This window comes from Papio anubis, chromosome 8 (assembly GCF_008728515.1).
Source record: "Papio anubis isolate 15944 chromosome 8, Panubis1.0, whole genome shotgun sequence".
Taxonomy (NCBI): domain Eukaryota; kingdom Metazoa; phylum Chordata; class Mammalia; order Primates; family Cercopithecidae; genus Papio; species Papio anubis.
Genome location: NC_044983.1, coordinates 138,434,379 through 138,452,367, shown reverse-complemented (window position 1 = coordinate 138,452,367; position 17,989 = coordinate 138,434,379). Strand labels below are relative to the sequence as shown.

Genomic DNA, 17,989 nt, shown 5'->3' with positions numbered 1-17,989 from the left:
TTAAATGAAAAGAGACGGAGACAGTTGAAAATGAAGCCTTTGGGTTCCCTCCTTCTACAGGCAGTGAGCAACTGAGACAGCTGTTTAGCCTCAAATACAGGCTGTCGGACACCTCAAAACACAGAGGAGAGACACCAAGGGCAGAGCCAAAATCTGAGGGGGAAAAAATGGGTAATAATGTCACTCCCAGGGAAAATGGGGCCCTAAAAGAGACACAGACTCTGCCCCCTAAACGAGGTCCCTTGGCAACATGCCGTTGACTGAGTCACAGAAGTGCTACAGACTGGGGTCTGCAATAAATGAGCCCCCACTCTCTTTCAAACGGGAGCATTACTGTGCTTATCCTGGCCCTGTCTCAAAATCCTATGCTGGGGTAGAGGCAGGTGATGTTTTTCTTTAGTTTACAGCCTCAAGAGGCATCTCATATATCCGGACCAGAGGAGAATCATGAGCTGACAGCCTCTGAGCTGAGACAGCAGCAGGAACAGACCTCTGGGTGGCTTGACTTGGGGGGTGGCGAGCATATTTTACTGGTGGAAGGAAAGTAAGTCACTGTGGCTCCAGAGTGGACCGTGGGAAATTTCAGACGGTCCCAGGACACGCGGCTTTCTCTGCCCAGCCCTGGGGCTCCGCTGTCACGTGGGGATGCCTCACCACTAACCCCGTTTACAAGATTCCACTTCTTCCTTTTTTTTTTTTTTTTTTTTCCCAGACGGATTCTTGCTGTTGCCAGGCTGGAGTGCAGTGGTGCAATCTTGGCTCACTGCAACTTCCACCTCCCAGGTTCCAGCGATTCTCCTGCCTCAGCCTCCTGAGTAGCTGGGACTACAGGCACGCACCATCACGCCCAACTAATTTTTGTATTTTTAGTAGAGACAGGGTTTCACCATATTGGCCAGGCTGGTCTTGAACTCCTGATCTAGTGATCCGCCCGCCTCAGCCTCCCAAAGTGCTAGGATTACAGCACAGTGGTCGGCCCCACTTCTTCCTCTTTCTTGGTTTACTCCCTTGATTTGGAGCTCCTCCTTTAGTAGGCTCCTGAAAACATGTATTATGAAAATGAATTTTTTTTTTTTTTTTTTTTTTTTTGAGACGGAGTCTTGCTCTGTCGGCCAGGCTGGAGTGCAGTGGCGCAATCTCGGCTCACTGCAAGCTCCGCCTCCCGGGTTCACGCCATTCTCCTGCCTCAGCCTCCCGAGTAGCTGGGACTACAGGCGCCCGCCGCTGCGCCCGGCTAATTTTTTCTATTTTTAGTAGAGACGGAGTTTCACCATGGTCTCGATCTCCTGACCTTGTGATCCGCCCGCCTCGGCCTCCCAAAGTGCTGGGATTACAGGCGTGAGCCACCGCGCCCGGCATTGAAAATGAATTTTTAAAACTTAGAGTTTGCATATCTGAAAATGCTGTCATACCGTCACACTTGACTGACCACTTGCGTAGGTATAAAATCCTAGGTTGCAAATTATTTTCACTCGTAATTTTCGAAGCATTGTTTCGATGTTTTCTAACTTCCAATTTGCCCTTGGGAAGGGATTTCTCAGCCTCTGTGTGATCTGCGCTCTCGGATCGTCTGTATGTCCCGGACTGTCCGATGTTTCACGTCATGCCTGGATATAGGTAATTTCTTCCATCTTTGTGCGGGATATCGGTAAGTGCTTTTACTCTGGAGATTCATGTTTCTCGGTTCTGGGGGGAAATTATTTCTCTAAACTTCATTCCCACCATCTTCTGTTTTTGCTTTCCCCCCCCTTGGAATTCCTGTTAGTCTTAATTTATCCTGTCACCCACCTTATCTTTTCATTCTTTCAAACAGATTTTCTCCACTTTCCACCTTCTTGCTAATTTAATTTTGCCTATCACATTTCCATTCTAAGATACCATTTTAATTTTTTTTAAATTTTTTTTGAGGTGGAGTCTCACTGAGTCTGAGTGATACCCAGGCTGGAGTCAGTGGCGGGATCTCGGCTCACTGCAGCCTCCGCCTCCCAGGTTCAAGCGATTCTTGTGCCTCAACCTCCCAAGTAGTTGGGATTACAGGTGCACACCACCACACTTGCCCAATTTTTGTATTATTAACAGAGATGGAGTTTTGTCATGTTAGCCAGGCTGGTCTCGAATTCCTGATTTCAAGTGATAGCCCGCCTGGGCCTCCCAAAGTGTTGGGATTACAGGCGTGAGCCACTGCACCTGGCCCATCGTTATTTTTGAGTTTCCTTTTTAAAACAATGTTCTGGGCTTCACATGGCACATGACTGCCTCTCACCTCTGAGGCACCTGAGCTTGCCTTTCCTCCCCTTGGTTGACTCACGCCTCCCTCCTGTGTGTCTTCATGTGTGTGACTCTGGGTCATGGATTTTCCTCCTAGCCTTTACCTGTGTCTGTGAGACAGAGTCTCACTCTGTCACCCAGGCTGGAGTGCAGTGGCGCGATCTTGGCTCACTGCAACCTCCGCCTCCCAGGTTCAAGCCATTCTCCTGTCTCAGCCTCCCGAGTAGCTGGGATTATAGACATGCACCACCACAACTGGCTAATTTTTGTATTTTTAGTAGAGATGGGGTTTCACTATGTTGGCCAGGCTGGTCTCGAACCTCTGACCTCAGGTGTTCCACCCACCTCAGCCTCCCAAAGTGCTGGAATCACAGGCATGAGCCACTGCGCCCGGCCCTAACCTTTACCTGTTAACCGGCAATTCCATACAGCTTACTGTGGTTAGGGACATATTTAGTTTTGTTTCCATCATCTTAATTTGCCCAGTTTGTTTCTGATTATTATTATTTTTTTTTTTTGAGAGAGGGTCTCACTCTGTTGCCCAGGCTGGAGTGTAGTGGCGTGACTACGACTCACTGCAGTCTTGAGCTCCCAGGCTCAGGTGATCCTCCCACCTCAGCCTCCTGGGTGGTTGGAACTACAGGCATACATCACCATGCCCAGCTTACTTTTTGTATTTTTTTGTAGAGACAGGTTCTCCCTATGTTGCCCAGGCTGGTTTCGAACTCCTAGGCTTAAGCAATCCACCCACCTCGGCCTCCAAAGTGCTGGGATTACAGGTGTGAGCCACAGCGCTCAGGCCCAGCCTGATTTTTCTTATTTTTTAATTGACAGAAGTTTGTGTTCGTTTCATTTATTTATTTTATGGGATCTCACTGTGTTGTCCAGTCTGGAGTACAGCAGCACAATCATAGCTCACTGCTGCCTCAAACTCCTGGTCTGAGGATCCAAACTGAGATCCTCCTGCCTCAGTCTCCCAAGCAGCTGGGACTACATTTTAAATTACATTTTAAATTATTCTTTTTATTGGATTAGAGATGTACAGACTGGTTACACTCTTTTAGTAATTAACATTAAATTACACTATGCACATTTAACTTATCAAAGTCAAATTAAACACTGTCTTACACCCGCTTCCCAACAACAGGAGGGTCTTAGAACATTTCTATCCCTTCCAATTTACATGCTATTGTTGTCCAGAATTTTAGTTGACATTATTCTTTTATACAAACATATATATTCATAATTTTGCTTGCCATTCCATCTTATATTTAAGACCATCACTCAGATCATTTTCCTTTTTTTTTTTTTTAAAGATGGAGTTTTGCTCTTTTTACCCAGGCTGGGGTGCAATGGCGTGATCTCGGCTCACTGCAGCCTCTGCCTCCCAGGTTCAAGGGATTCTCCTGCCTTAGCCTCCTGAGTAGCTGGGATTACAGGTATGGGCCACCAGGCCCAGCTAATTTTGTACTTTTAGTAGAAATGGGGTTTTGCCATGTTGGCTAGGATAGTCTCAAACTCCTGACCTCAGGTGATCCACTGCCTCAGCCTGCCAAAGTGCTGGGCTTACAGGCGTGAGCCACCGTGCCCAGCACTACGTTGCCTAGGCTGGTCTTGAACTCCTGGGCTCAAGTGATCCTCCCTCCTAGGCCGCCCAAAGTGTTGGGATATAGGCATGAGCCACTGCGTCTAGCCTATTTTTCATTTCCAAAAGTTCTTTAAGAAGTCCTGCCTATTCACAGGTGACAATATGTATCCTACAGTTTTCTCATCACCGTCACTGCGCCTCACACGTAACTGTCCTCTCACCTGTATGATGACAGTTTCAGGATCTGCCTTTCTTTGTGGCTGACAGCAGCTGCCTGCTGTTTCTGTTGGCCCTCAGTCAGCTGACTCTCCTTGTGTGCTTGGGGATCTTTGACTGCAAGCTGATGGCTGACTTACGAGCAGGGATGAGGCTAAGCTGGGTAAACTTCCTTCAGAGAGCAGGTGCTTTGACCTCTACTGGTACCTGGAAGGTCACCTTCAGCTGGCCTGAGGGTCTTGGCTCAGCACGGGAGACACAGGCTCATCTTCCCACCTCACCACTGGCCCAGGAGTCAGGAGCTTAATGAACTGTGGGGCCACCAAATCCATTCTGAGAGCACCCCTGCCCCTACAGGCTGCACAACCCTAAGCTCATGCATTTTAACGAAATGGGTGCCAACAAGAGCCCTCAAAGCGACTGTCTTGGAAGTGGCAGCCAGCTCAGGACCCAGAATTATTCCCAATCAGTCCTTACCTGGGGCAGAGAACTGCAGGAGGTGGTCCCAAGCCACAGCCAGACCAGGATGGGTGAATCCTGCAACCACGCCCCAGGGCTCACGGCCAGCGGGCGGCTCACATTTCCCTCAGTCATCCCAAGAAACTCAAAGCCCACCTGGCTTAATTCATGGTGACAGAGCTTTACTATACGCACCCAAAACGTTCCCCAAAGAGACACCTCCACTTTTCTATCTCGGAAATAACATTTTAAAAAATGAAAATATTTTACAGGAAATAACATTTGTACATACTCATAACAGTCTCAAAGACAAAACGATTCCTCTACCCACAGAATGCTTCTGACATCACGTGGCTGTGAGCCTTTCCCTCCATACCAACCAGCTCTCCAACTCTCAGACACCAACGAGATGTCCTTCGATTTAACTCGATTCTGACACCAACTGCCTGGAGTTAGTGCAGAACCCACAGGGTAAGGGGTCAGTCCCACAAGACCACCCCCACTTCAGATGCCAAGTGCAGACAGTGGGTCCTAGGGTCCCCACGACCCCCTTCTCAGGTTCCATAATTTTTTGTTTGTTTTTTGAGATGGAGTCTCGCTCTGTTGCCCAGGCTGGAGTGCAGTGGCGAAATCTCAGCTCACTGCAGCATCCGCCACCCGGGTTCAAGCGATTCTTCTGCCCCAGGCTCCCGAGCAGCTGGGATTACAGGCGCGCGCCACCACGCCCGGCTAATTTTTGTATTTTTAGTAGAGACAGGGTTTCACCATGTTGGTCAGGATGGTCTCGATCTCTTGACTGCGTGATCCGCCTGCCTCGGCCTCCCGAAGTGCTGGGATTACAAGCAGGAGCCACCGCGCCCGGCCAAGTTCCATAATTTTCTAAGCACACAGAACTCGGGACCATAGCAACCAGCTGTGAAAAGGCGTTGAAAGACATGGATGAACTGCTCGCCGGCAAGGTACGGGGGGAGGGCGTGAGGCCCCCTTCCTAACTGCACCCCCGCCCCACCCCGCCTTGACCAACCTGGCTGCGTAGGAATGACCCATTCAATCACCGGCCACTACACCCCAGCAGATGAGACCTTCGCTGCAGCTGACCGTGGGAGGGGGGGCGTCTCAGCAGCGGGCGGCCGGCCTGAGACCTCCCCGCCTCTGGGAATCGCCTCCCATGGGCAGCGCTCACCTTCGCCGAGCCCTGTCTCTCCTGACTGCTCCCGAGCCAAGGCAGATGCAGGCTGGGCGAGGTTTCTGCAGCCCGAGAACCAGGCGAGCAGCCGGTTGTTACTTCCTCACCGTGCATGGTGCGGACAGGACTCACCCGGCCTCGGCCTTACGCCCACCAGGCCGCTGGCATCTCTTCAGCGGCAGCCCCGGCTCACTCGGCGCCGTGCACCCGCTGGTGCTGGATGAGGTGGAAGCTCAGGCGAAAGGCGCGGCCGCACTCGGTGCAGCGGAACGGCTTCTCGCCCGTGTGGAGCCGCTGGTGCCGGAAGAAGCCCGACAGCGCCCGGAACGCGCGCCCGCAGTGGCCGCACTCGTGGGGCTTCTCCCCGGTGTGGATGCGGCGGTGCTCGCGGAGGAAGGAGCTGCGGCTGAAGGCGCGGCCGCAGTCCTGGCAGGCGAAGGGCCGCTCCCCCGTGTGCACGCGCTGGTGCTGGAGGAGGTTGGAGCTCTGGCTGAAGGCCTGGCCGCACTCCCGGCACTCGTACGGGTTCTCCCCGTGGTGGGTCCGCCGGTGCCGGACCACGTTCGAGCTGTGCAGGAAGCGCTTCCCGCACTCGCCGCACGCGTAGAGCCTCTCCCCGGTGTGGGTGCGGCGGTGCTTGGCGGCGTCCGACCTCTGGCCGAAAGCCTTGCCACAGTCGGCGCACGCGTAGGGCTTCTCGCCCGTGTGCACGCGCTGGTGCCGGAGGAGGTTGAAGCTCTGGCTGAAGGCCTTGCCGCACTCGGCGCACGCATAGGGCCTCTCCCCGCTGTGCGCCCGCTGGTGTCGGACCACGTGCGAGCTGTGGATGAAGGCCTTCCCGCAGTCGCTGCACTCGTACGGCTTCTCCCCGGAGTGGATGCTCCGGTGCTTCGCGGCGTCCGAGGAGCACTTGAAGCTGCGGCCACAGGCGCTGCACGGGAAAGGCCGCCCCTTCCAGCCGCCCCTGCCCTCTGCTCCCGGGCCTACGTTCGGAGGGACGTCTGACTCGCGGCCACTCTGTCCTCCAGTTTTCTCAGAAATGACCGGACCTCGAGGGGAACCTCTGGGCCTCTCTCTGGCTTCCTCGTTTTCACAAAGGCCAAGAGACCCCAGCGCCCGGGGAGGCCCCCCTCTGTGGCCCTCTCCCTCGGGAGCGCCTGGCTCTGGTGCAGGCTCCGTACTCCGAGCTGCCTGCACCTCAGCTGATCGGCTGCCACTTGGGGCCTGCGCCAGGAAAGCAGCCTTCACAACTGAAAAAGAGGCCGGACAGCAACGATTTTAGATGCAAGAGAATGTGAGTCGAGGGTGGCTCTGGCAATCGTGGTGACGACAGGACAATGACGGTGATGGTGACATCAGTGTTCCAAAGACACCTTTGATTTTGCCCGCCTAGTTTTTTCTCCTCCCCACCTTCTTAACCCCTGTGGTTATGAGGTGGATGAGAGTCCTGCACTGCCACTCTAGAAACCGGGCTGTGGGGCTGGGCGTGGTGACTCACACCTGTAATCCCTGCACTTTGGGAGGCTGAGGCAGGAGGACCACTTGAGACTTGGAATTTGAGACCAGTCTGGCCAACACAGTGAGATCCTGTCTCTTAAAAAAAATAGAATTTTAAAAATATACAAACAGAAGCCCGGGTGCAGTGGCTCACGCCTGTCATCCCAGCACTTTGGGAGGCCAAGGCAGGCAGATCACAAGGTCAGGAGATCGAGATCATCCTGGCTAACACGGTGAAACCCCGTCTCTACTAAACACATAAAAAAATTGCTGGGCATGGTGGCGGGTGCCTGTAGTCCCAGCTACTCACTCATGAGGCTGACGCAGGAGAATGGCGTGAACCCGGGAGGCGGAGCTTGCAGTGAGCTGAGATCGCGCCACTGCACTCCAGCCTGGGCGACAGAGCGAGACTCCATCTCTAAATAAATAAATAAATAAATACACACACATACAGAAACGAGGCTAAATGGGGCTAGAAGTGGGGCTAAACCTCCAGTCTCAGCCCACCCAGTCCTGGGGACAGAAACGCAGGCTCTGGGCACTGCCTTACTCTGCAGGGCAGCTGGGAAAGCAAAAGAGGCTGGAGACTGCTGGCAGCAAGCCAGGACAGGAGCGAGGCAGACGCCGCAGGAGGCGTGGGGATGGTGGCATCCAACAGAGCCCACGGCCCAGCTCTGCCTTCTGTCTGTCCCTCCTCCCTTTTTTGTGAGCCAGGGTCTTGCTCTATCACCCAGGCTGGAGAGCAGTGGTGCCATCGTGGCTCACTGCAGCCTCACGGCTCACGTGATCTTCCCTCTGCCTCCCAAGTAGGTGGGACTCCAGGTGAGCACCACCACACCAGGCTAGTTTTAAAATTTTTTGTAGAGACAGTGTGTCAATGTGTTGCCCAGGCTGCTCTTGAACTCCTGGGTTCAACCCTCCTCCCACCTCGGTCTCCTGAAGTGCTGGGATTACAGGTGTGAGCCACCACACCCAGCCATGGCCCCAGCTCATTCCTTTCACCTTGGACTCCCTGAGACAACGTGGCCTCCTTAACAACTCCCCCCAAACACCAAACTCTAGGAGCTTCTGTTACGTGCAAACAGGAGTGTCCTCACTCAGAATCCGGACCAAGAGGCCGGTCATGGTGGCTCATGCCTGTCATCCCAGCACTTTGGGAGGCCAAGGCGGGCAGATCACGACATCAAGAGATGAAGACCATCCTGGCTAACATGGTGAAACCCCGTCTCTACTAAAAATACAAAAATTATCCGGGCGTGGTGGCACACACCTGTAGTCCCAGCTACTTGAGAGGCTGAGGCAGAAGAATCGCTTGAACCCAGGAGGTGGAGGCTGCAGTGAGCTTGTGTCACTGCACTCCAGCCTGGTGACAGAGCAAGACTTTGTCTAAAAAAAAAAAAAGGAATCCGGACTAAGAGCTGGAAGCAGCAACCCATGTGGCTGGGCAGTGGCGCTGACCAGGCTGAGCAGCCCCGACCAGGCTGCATTATCAGTGGTCCTTGTCTCACAGTGAAGCCACTGGTTAGATTTGGTTCCTCCGGCTCACAGGGACAGACCATGTAGCCATTTAGAAAAAAGGCTTAAGGGGTAGGGATGAAACCCTGGGACGTGAGAAAGCTGGCTACTGACCTCGGCCTGCATAGGAGGCAGGAGGGCTCAGCCAGGAGTGGCAGTGGGAGGATGGGAGCCCCCGAGGCCAGCGCAGCAACTGAGCGGGACTTCTCTGCCTGCAGGCAGTCTGCTGTGGCAACGGAAGAGAAGCGGCTGAGTCCCGGCTGCACCTTTCAAGAATGTGGAGGGTGCAGATGTGATGGAAACTCCTGTGGAGGTGGGGGTGGGGCAGGGATGTTCCAGGGCAGATGAGAGCAGGCTGCTGTCAACAGTCCCCACCTCTCTCTGCCCTTGCAGACCCATGACACTGAACAGCCAGAGCGTGGGAGAGGCTCAGGGTGGTGCGCAGAACAGAAGCCCCTTGGCAGAGGCCAGCCCTGGTCTTGTGTGGTTTGCAGACTTGGAAGTTCAAGAACTGACTCAAAGGTATTGCTTATGAGGAAAAAGAACCAAAACTACAATGAGAAGGGGCCACATACACGGTGGAGCTCTACTGGATCCAGCTTGCAGGCCCTGAGGATGCCTTTCCAATGGAGGCAATGCCAGACCCCATAGCAGGGCCTGCACTACCCACCCCACCTCCCGCCCGTCGCTGTGACACACTCTCAGGGTGGCCCCAAAACATAAAACAGTGTTCTCTTGTGGGTGATTCTGTCCCAAGGGCACATTTGACAACGTGTGGAGATGTTTATGGTTGTCACAACTGGGAGGGGGCGCTACTGACAGCAAGTGGGCAGAGGCGAGGGTGCTGCTGAACCTCCCACAATGCACATGATGGCCCCTCAACAAAGACTCATCCATTCCAAAACAACCACAGTGCCAAGGCTGAGAAGCACTGAGCCAGACCTTCCCAGAGGCAGAGCCTGGGGCTGCCAGACTTTCTAACCAAAAGCTCTCAGTTCACTGGCAAAGACAGTCACCAAACAGATGCCCAGGAGATCTGATGGGCCTGCGTTTACCTCCCTCCCTCATCCTGCGCCCGAGGACACAGTATATGCTCTGCGCCAGTGACCGAGACATGGTGTTTTTCCTGTATTCCTGTTCAATTCCTGTCCTGGAACTCTGGGCCCGACTGTAGACGTGTCCCCTCACCTGCAAGGGCCTCCATCAGGGTACTGCTCTCCTTGGCACCTGGGGGCTCTCCTCCTGGCTCCACCTTGCAGAACGCCAGCAGTTCGAACAATTTCTGCTGAGGTAAAAGAAAAGGAAAATAAATCGCAGCCAGGGCTAGGTACAGGGGCCGGGGCAGTGAGGTCAGAATGCCTTCAGAGGAGACGGTCAGAATAGGCCCTGCGGGAGCTGCAACACCCAGGTGGGCCCACCCCTGTCACTGGCAATCAAGGTCCTGGCTCAACAGTCACTCCCAGAAGCGGTGTTCTGCGGGATGCCGGGGAACTCTGGTCCAGGCTCTGTCGGTTCCCCTCGACCCAGGGCTGACACAGAGCACAGGTGGGCATGGCCACAGCTTCCTAGCTCCATGCTGAGCAAGCTCACGCCCTCCAGCAGTCTTCAAATAGCTAGAGAAATTCCCATGGATTTTAAAATTTTCTTGGTAGTTGTAAGGATTTGAATACAAAAATGTTAAACCAGAAAAAAAGAACAAATCATTTGAATGATAAAGTTTTGGACTGAGGAATGATTTTTCTAAGCCTGACATCAGATGTCTGACAAATTTAACTACATAAAAAAATTTAATGTAAAAAAACAAAAAAGGGGAAATACGTGCAATGCAAAGATTCATCCCTATCTGATAAAGACCTCTATATATTAATAAGAAACGAAGGAGAATTGGCAAAGATCATGAATATGTAATTCACCAAGAAGAAAAACCAGTAAGCAATACATTTTTTGGGGGGGTCTCACCTCAAGTGCAATTAAGAAGTGTAATTTGGCTGGGTGCTGTGGCTCACACTTGCAATCCTAGCACTTCAAGAGGCTCGGGATGGAGGACTGAGTACAGGAGTTCCTGACCAGCCTGGGCAACATAGTGAGACCCCGTCTCTACAAAAAATTAAAAAATTAGCCAGGTGTGATGGTAGGCGTCTGTAGTCCCAGCTACTAGGGAGGCTGAGGTGGGAGGACTGCCTGAGCCCAGGTCTAGGCTGGGGTGAACTGAGATTTCGCCACTGCACTCCAGGTGGGCGATAGAAGGAGACCCTGTCTTAAAAAAATAAGTAAATAAAAAGTAATTAATTAGTAAATTTAATTTAAGCCGCCTGTAATCCCGCCTGCCAGAGAGGCTGAGCGGGAGGATCGCTTGAGCCCAGGAGTAGGCGGCCAGCCTGGGAAACAAAGCGAGACCCCGCCTATTTTGCAAAAAGGTATTTAAAGTGCAATTTTTTAGTCTGGAAGCAGATTTTTGAAAGTACCTTACCGGCAAGAATTAGGTAACAGGCTCTCCTGTTCACAGCTGGGAGGAGGCTCGATTAGCTGGGCCGGTGGGAAATTTGACAACTTACAAAGGCCTGAAAACGCGCGGGGGGAACTCAGCTCACAGGAAGCCCTGCATGCGTCGGCACCCCGGGAATGCACCTGCAGGGCCGCCTCCTCCACGCCGCGCCGGAGAGCGGCTGGGGCCTGCGCTGCAAGGGGAGTGCAGGACGCGCCGGCCAGGACGGCGGTGCCAGCCCCGTTCCCTCCGCCGCTCCTTGACCCTCCCGAATCGACGCCAGAGCAAGAATAGCCGTCGCCGCGGCACCCAGGACAGCTGGACTGCACCCGCTACGGTCCCTGCCCCGCCGCGCGCCGGAAGCGCCGCAGTCCCCACTTCTGGCCCGCCCCCCAGGCACTTCCGGTGACGCTCTGGGCCGCGGGAGGACAGTGCGCTCGGCGGCCCCGGAGAGCGGGACGGCCCAGCCGCGGCGCCTTCAGCTCTACGGTTGCCCGCAGGCGCCAGCCGAGTCCTTCCTGCCGGGCAGGAAGCCCCGCCTCGTGGCGGGCAAGGTCGAGCCGTTGGCGCGCCGGGATTCGGCTCGAACCAACTGAGGACCGGACCCGGGCGCCCGCAGTACGTGTCAGGAGGCGTCGAAGGCCCGCGGTGGGAAGACCACGCGCGTTCCCTTCCGTTCCCCGCAGCGCCCCGCGCTTGTCCCGGGTCCTCCGCTCGGCGCACGGGCCCCTCCAGGCCCCCGGGGCTGTGGCAGCACGCGGGTCCCGAGCGTGGGCTTCCTTGGGGTCGAGAGCTTGGAGCGCCCCAGGCGCTGCCCCCGCCTCCCTGCAGGTCGCCGCCCTCGCGTCTCCGCTGCAGAGAAGCCTTTGCTGCCCGCCTCTCGCATGCTCTGGGCTCTTTCTCACCAGGGACCGAGCTCTCATTCGTTCAGCCTTCCCCGGGCAAGATGCACCTCCTGTCCAAGCCTCTCGCCCTGCCGCCCGCCGCAGACTGAAGGTCACGCATCTCCAGCTGGAATGCTGCAAAAGTGACGCTTTTCATCATGTGTGCAAAAGTGTACTGCTGCGGTGTGGACTCTTCCCTCTTACAACAAGTAGACCCTCTCTGGGGAGAAAAGAAAGAATTAAGAACCGACCCCCATGAAAGAACCCTAATAAGACAGCAACAAAGGGCCAGACGCGCCCCTGGAACTGGACCTGGGGCGGGGGGGGGGGGGCACAGCCCTGGGAGCCCAGGTCCCCGCCTGCTCCTCCGACAGTCCCCTGCGCGCCTGCGCGCGCTGCCGCCACGGGGCTTCTGCCTCTGGGCCTCCACATCTCGCGCCTGGAACCGCGTTCCCTGCGCGCTGCACCCGTAAACACCTGAACACTCCCACCACATGCTGCACATTTATTTGTAACAAATTAGAAGCTGTTGTAAAACATAAAAAGTAAAACACTTGACCCGGCGCGGTGGCTCACTCCTGTAATCCCAGCACTTTGGGAGGCCGAGGCGGGCAGATCACGAGGTCAGGAGATCGAGACCATCCTGGCTAACACGGTGAAACCCCGTCTGTACTAAAAATACAAAAAAAAATTAGCCGGGCGTGGTGGCGGGTGCCTGTAGTCTCAGCTACTCGGGAGGCTGAGGCAGGAGAATGGCGTGAACCCGGGAGGCGGAGCTTGCAGTGAGCTGAGATTGCGCCACTGCACTCCCGCCTGGGCGACAGAACAAGATTCTGTCTCAAAAAAATAAATAAATATAAATAAATAAATAAAACACTTAGACCGGGTGGGCGCAGTGGCTCATGAATGTAATCCCAGCACTTTGGGAGGCCGAGGCGGCAGGATGGTTTGAGTCCAGGAGTTTCAGACCAGCCTGAGCAACACAGACCGCTGTGTCGACTAAAAAAAAATTTTTTTTTAATTAGCCGGGCGTGGTGGCAGGCGCCTGTGGTCCCAGGTACTCGGGAGGCTGAGGCGGGGGGATCACTTGAGCCCAGGAGGCAGAGGCTGCAGTGAGCCGAGATCAGCACTGCACTCCAGCCTGGGTGACAGAGATTCTGTCGCAAAACAACAACAACACACACCCCCCCCCCCCCACATACACCCCCAAAAGAGATGATGTAGAAGTACAAATAACCGTTCCCCTCCGCATCCCGGTGGAACGTCGTGGGTCTTCTGAAGACCCTCTCTTGCTCTGCAGTCTCCGGTACTCCAAGCACGCGAGCCTGGGCGGGAGGCGCTTGGCTTTCCGGAGCCTCCACTGCCTCCTAGACAGTCCCGGCTCCTTACGCCGGGCGGAGGCTCTTCGCGACGGGGCCCGACTGCCTCTCCAGGCCCACTGCCGCCGTGCCGGAGGCCACTGTCCTCTCCTCGCCCCTTTCCAAATGCGCCCTGCCCCGGGCCCGTGTCATGCTATTTCCTGTGCCGCTTTTGTCCTTCCCCTCACTCCCCATCCACCAGAACCGGGAAGGCGGTGCCCCCTTTCCAGGCCCAACTTCGGGCTCGCGCACTGAGCCTCTAGGAGTCGTCAGCTTCCTCCGCCGGGAGCCCGGCTCAGACCTCAGAGCCGGCAGCCCCGCCCATCCAGAAGCCCCGCCCATCAGACAGACCCCCCCCCCCCGCCCCTCCTTCCCCGCCCCCCACCTCGGCCCCGCCCTCGCCTCGGCCCCGCCTCCTCGCTGGCAGCTGCCCGGCACAGTCAGGGTCCTGGGACCCAGGCGGAGCCTCCAGCAGGTGCCTTAGCGAAGATGCTGGACTGTGTCACAGCCCAGGGTGGCCGTCCCGTGGCCCGGCCTTGGAGCTTCCCACGGACACCTGGGGCTCTGCCTCCTCCGGAATCGCCCCTCACCGCTTCCCTCCTGCTCTCCCACAGAGAAGCCCCACGCTAGGGCCTCTGACAAACAGAATCGAAAACACAAGGCAGCACTCAGGCAGGGACACGAGGGTGGGGGAGTGAACCCAAGCAACTCAGGACGCCGGCGAATAGCTCAGATCCCGCGAAGAGCCAGCACCCTGGAATTCTGTTTGGTAAGGGGGTCCTCACAGTGTGGGGCGAGACAGAGAACCCCTGGGAAGTTGCAGGTGGTGAATGTCCATGGTAAAGAGCAAGTTCACAGTCTAGAAACTTCTGGATTTCTTGATCCAAAAGTAGCCGAGTCTAGGCTGGCGAGGGAGCTTACGCGTGTAATCACAGAACTCCGGGAGGTCGAGGCAAGAGGATCACTCCAGGTCAGGAGTTCGAGACCAGCCTGGCAAACATAGTGAAACCCAGTCTCCGCAAAAAAAAAAAAAAAAAAAAAAAAAAAAAAATTAGCCAGGCGTAGTGGTGATTGCGTTAGTCCCAGCTACACGGGAGGCTGGGGCAGGAGAATCGGTTGAACCCAGGAGGTGGAGGATGCAGTAAGATTTCACCACTGCACTCCAGAGCGAGACTCCGTCTCAAAAAAATAAATAAATAAAATAAAGTAGCCGCGTCTTAGAATATCAGGCCTTCAAGGACTGTCTCCATGAGCCTATCCACTGAGTCCCTTACCTGCTACCCTGAAAAAAAAAGTATGATGAAGAAATTACCAAGGCACCCCTTAAAAACAAAGAGAGCTGGGCCAGGCACAGTGGCTCACGCCTGTAATCCCAGCACTTTGGGAGGCCGAGGCAGGTGGATCACTTGAGGTCAGGGGTTTGAGACCAGCCTGGCCAACATGGTGAAATCCCGTCTCTACTAAAAATACAAAAATTAGCCGGGTGTGGTGGTGTCCACCTGTAATCCCAGGTACTTGGGAGGCTGAGGCAGGAGAATCACTTGACCCCGGGAGGTGGAGATTGCGGTGAGCCGAGATCACGCCATTGCACTCCAGCTTAGGTGACAGAGTGAGACCCTGTCTCAAAACAAACCAACCAAACCAAACCAAACAAAATAAAAAGAACTCAGAGAAAGAGAACCATTGTTCAGAGAAGAGGCCGTGGGTCAACTGAAGCAAGTGGACACGGAGCCAGGACACAGGTGACACGGAAAGGAAGGACTCCCAGTCTCCTGACAGAAGCAGCAGGAGAGGCACAGGCCTCTGAGTTACCCCTGGAGGCTGAGGGCCTGACCCCCACAGCCGCAGGATGGAAATCCCTCCACAGCCTGAATGGTCGGGGACGGACCTCAAGCTCCACAGGAGATTGGAGCCCAGGACAGCTGAATGGCAGCCCCAGGAGACCCTGGCAGAGACCTCAGCCAAGCTGTGCACGGCTCCTGCATGGCAGGATCTGTGAAGTAACAGATGGGCTGTTGGTGAGAAGGTTCCAGGTGAGACACACCAGTGGCCCTAAGAGAAGAAAATGCAAGGGTGGCAGGAAGCGGCGGGCACAACAAGACCCAGCGGCCGGCCTGACCAGTGCTGACTGGCACCTCCATGCTCTGCAGTCAGGCAGAACTGGCCCAGGACATTCACTCCTGCTGTGCTGGGCACCAGGGACACCCCCAAAGATGGACAGAGCGCCACAGGGGCTGCCCTGGGAGTTCATGAAAGGGGAGAAACACAGAGGCACAGCGGGCACTGCCTGCCAGGTGCTGGAAAGCAGCACATGCAGGCCTCATTAGAAGCAGAGACCAGGGAGCAGTGACTCGAACAGCACTGCCAGTGGGTCCTGACGTGTAAGCAGGAGTTTGGGAAGGGCGCTGAGGTGGGGAGGCCGCTTGGCTCTTAGGGAACCCAACCTTGCCACACCAATGCTGGGCTTCCTACTCTGGGGCTCTTGTAGCCACAAGGGTGTTCTCACTCAGAAAAGACACCACAGGTTTGGGATGGGAAAACGGCATGAGAAGTACACAACCCCAACAATAAAAATGGGGTCAAAGCAAACACTCAGAATCGGAAACCACACACCGGCCCGGAAGGGGCCAACGGACATTTGGAACCACATGGGGTGACCACTAGCACATCGCGCGGAATCCACCCCTGAGAGGCCCGATGGCAGACGGGGCCCTCCAGAAGCTAGCATACCCATCAGCTTGGGGAGGGGAAAGGAAGGGTAAGAGAAGCTCTGGAAAGTTCCATGCTGTGACCTGGGTGGATTAGCAAGAGTGTAAACATGTAAACAGTCAAGCCGTGTGCTTAAGAGTTGGGCATTTTAGCTATGCAAATTATACCCTAATTCAAAAAAATCAAGAGCACCATATCCCAGGAAAAATTAATATAAAATATTGACACTAGCATGGATCTTGGTGAAGCTATTCAAGGTTATGGATGAGGAAAGAATGACCAAGCCATTCAGGCAGAAGAGGCACGTTTCAGAGAAAGGGCAGAGGCCAAGAGCTTCCCAATGCTGCAGGTTCGGCACAGTCCTGCAAGGAAAAACCCAAAATCCAACCACATGCCCCAAGCCCTTGCTATTCACCACGCCCTCCGTCAAGTGTAATGGCGACAGACGGCATTCTAGAGCTTTCCGGAGCTCATTATGCAGCCCCTCCTGCCTGCCACCGCGGAGCCCTCGCCCCAGATGGGAGCTGGGCTCAGGGTCCTGCTGGACGGGCACATGGACCGAGGTCCGCGGAAGCCGCCTGCCTCCACTTGCATCCTGCCTGTTACTCTCGTCACCCAGACGCTGTTCACCCAGGCTCTGCAGCAGGCGCTGGGCTGAATACTCTGCCGTGTGAACGAGGGGGTTTCGCATCCCAGGGGCTGCTTGAGGGGCAACAGCCTCACAGAAGGGCCACACACAGAGTGCCGGGAGGCAGGACGGGAAGGCCCTGCCTGGAGTCAGGCACACGAGGGCCACAGTGGCGGCATGATTTTGCCCACCTGAGACTCAAGGACTGGGAGTTGCCGGCCCATGTACACACACGTCTGGACACCTGTCCCCCCTCCTCCACCCACGCTCCGGGGAACTGCACGGCTCCATCGGGCAGGGACCGTAGCTTTCCGCCTCGACATACCTGGGGCCTGGCATGCTGCCTTGAATTTTGGAGTGGATGAGGAGTGAGGGTGTGACAGGGCGGCTGGAGCTATCCAACTGCTGAAACTGCTGCAGGTGCCACAGCAGCCGGCTCCCGGAAAGCGTCCTCCTGCTTCTGAGACCGTAGCGCAGGACGGTGCGAGTGCACCTCCGCAAGGCCTGACGCCGCTAATCCACTTCCTCTCTTCCTCTCCCCACGATGGGGACACCCTTGGCGACAGTTCCAACTGGGGTAAGAGAGCCACCAAAAGGTCGCTGGCATGGGCACTCCAGGGACACCAAAGGGGAGTCTGGGATACCCTGCAAACACCTCGGCTTGTGCGGGGAGCATTCCTCCTCGAAATGCTCATCCACTTCTGGTTACAGCAATCTTTGAGGGCAGGGAAGGTGGCCAGCAGAAGGCACTGTGGAGCAAGTACGTGGGCCTCGGAATCCAAGCCTGGGTTCAAATCCGGGCTGTGGGACGTCCTCACCAAGTCTCGAATTCCTCCTGTAAATGAGGGATGCTGGCGCCTCTCTCGCGTGGGGAAATAGGGCTTCCAGCACTGCTCCCAGCAGATCTCAGACCTCAGGACGTGAAGGTTATTTTAGGGACAAGTTAACCATGGAGTCTATTTAGTGTAACAGCAACAGCTGCTAAAAACGTGCACAGACGTTCCTTGTTCAGCCTGAGTATCCCTTATCCCAAATGCCTGGGACCAGAAGTGTTTTGGTGGCCGGGCGCGGGGGCTCACGCCTGTAATCCCAGCACTTTGGGAGGCCGAGACGGGAGGATCACGAGGTTAGGAGATCGAGACCATCCTGGATAACACGGTGAAACCCCGTCTCCACTAAAAATACAAAAAATTAGC

The 17,989-nt window shown here is 55.4% G+C and overlaps 1 protein-coding gene across 19 annotated transcripts; it reads right to left on the bottom strand.

Annotated features, from left to right (window-relative positions):
- Positions 1 to 4,756: 4,756 nt before the first annotated feature.
- ZNF696 (zinc finger protein 696) lies at positions 4,757 to 17,904 on the bottom strand. 19 transcript variants are annotated; one of them, XR_002524060.2, is made up of 4 exons: positions 12,120 to 12,713; positions 9,918 to 10,014; positions 5,556 to 6,967; positions 4,757 to 5,444 (listed from the first exon to the last, which is right to left on the bottom strand). XR_002524060.2 is itself a non-coding variant. In XM_009213724.4 (4 exons), the coding sequence occupies exons 2-4, from the start codon at positions 12,135 to 12,137 to the stop codon at positions 5,907 to 5,909; spliced, it is 1,176 nt and encodes a 391-aa protein (XP_009211988.1). In that variant the 5' UTR covers positions 12,138 to 12,318; positions 17,119 to 17,904; the 3' UTR covers positions 4,757 to 5,906. The 19 variants fall into 19 exon arrangements, 14 of the variants coding, with proteins under 14 accessions (XP_009211988.1, XP_009211985.1, XP_009211986.1 ...); XM_009213724.4 differs by adding an exon at positions 17,119 to 17,904 and having other exon boundaries at positions 4,757 to 6,967; positions 12,120 to 12,318; XM_009213721.4 differs by adding an exon at positions 13,301 to 13,777 and having other exon boundaries at positions 4,757 to 6,967; positions 12,120 to 12,318.
- Between the last annotated feature and the right edge of the window lie 85 nt (positions 17,905 to 17,989).

What these genes read in the sequence shown, in the direction of transcription:
- ZNF696 (XM_009213724.4), bottom strand. An exon ending in CCTGATGGAGGCCCTTGCAG is followed by an intron (nt 6,968 to 9,917) that starts GTGAGGGGACAC and finishes CCTCTTTTTCAG; the next exon opens with TTGTGAAGGCTGCTTTCCTG.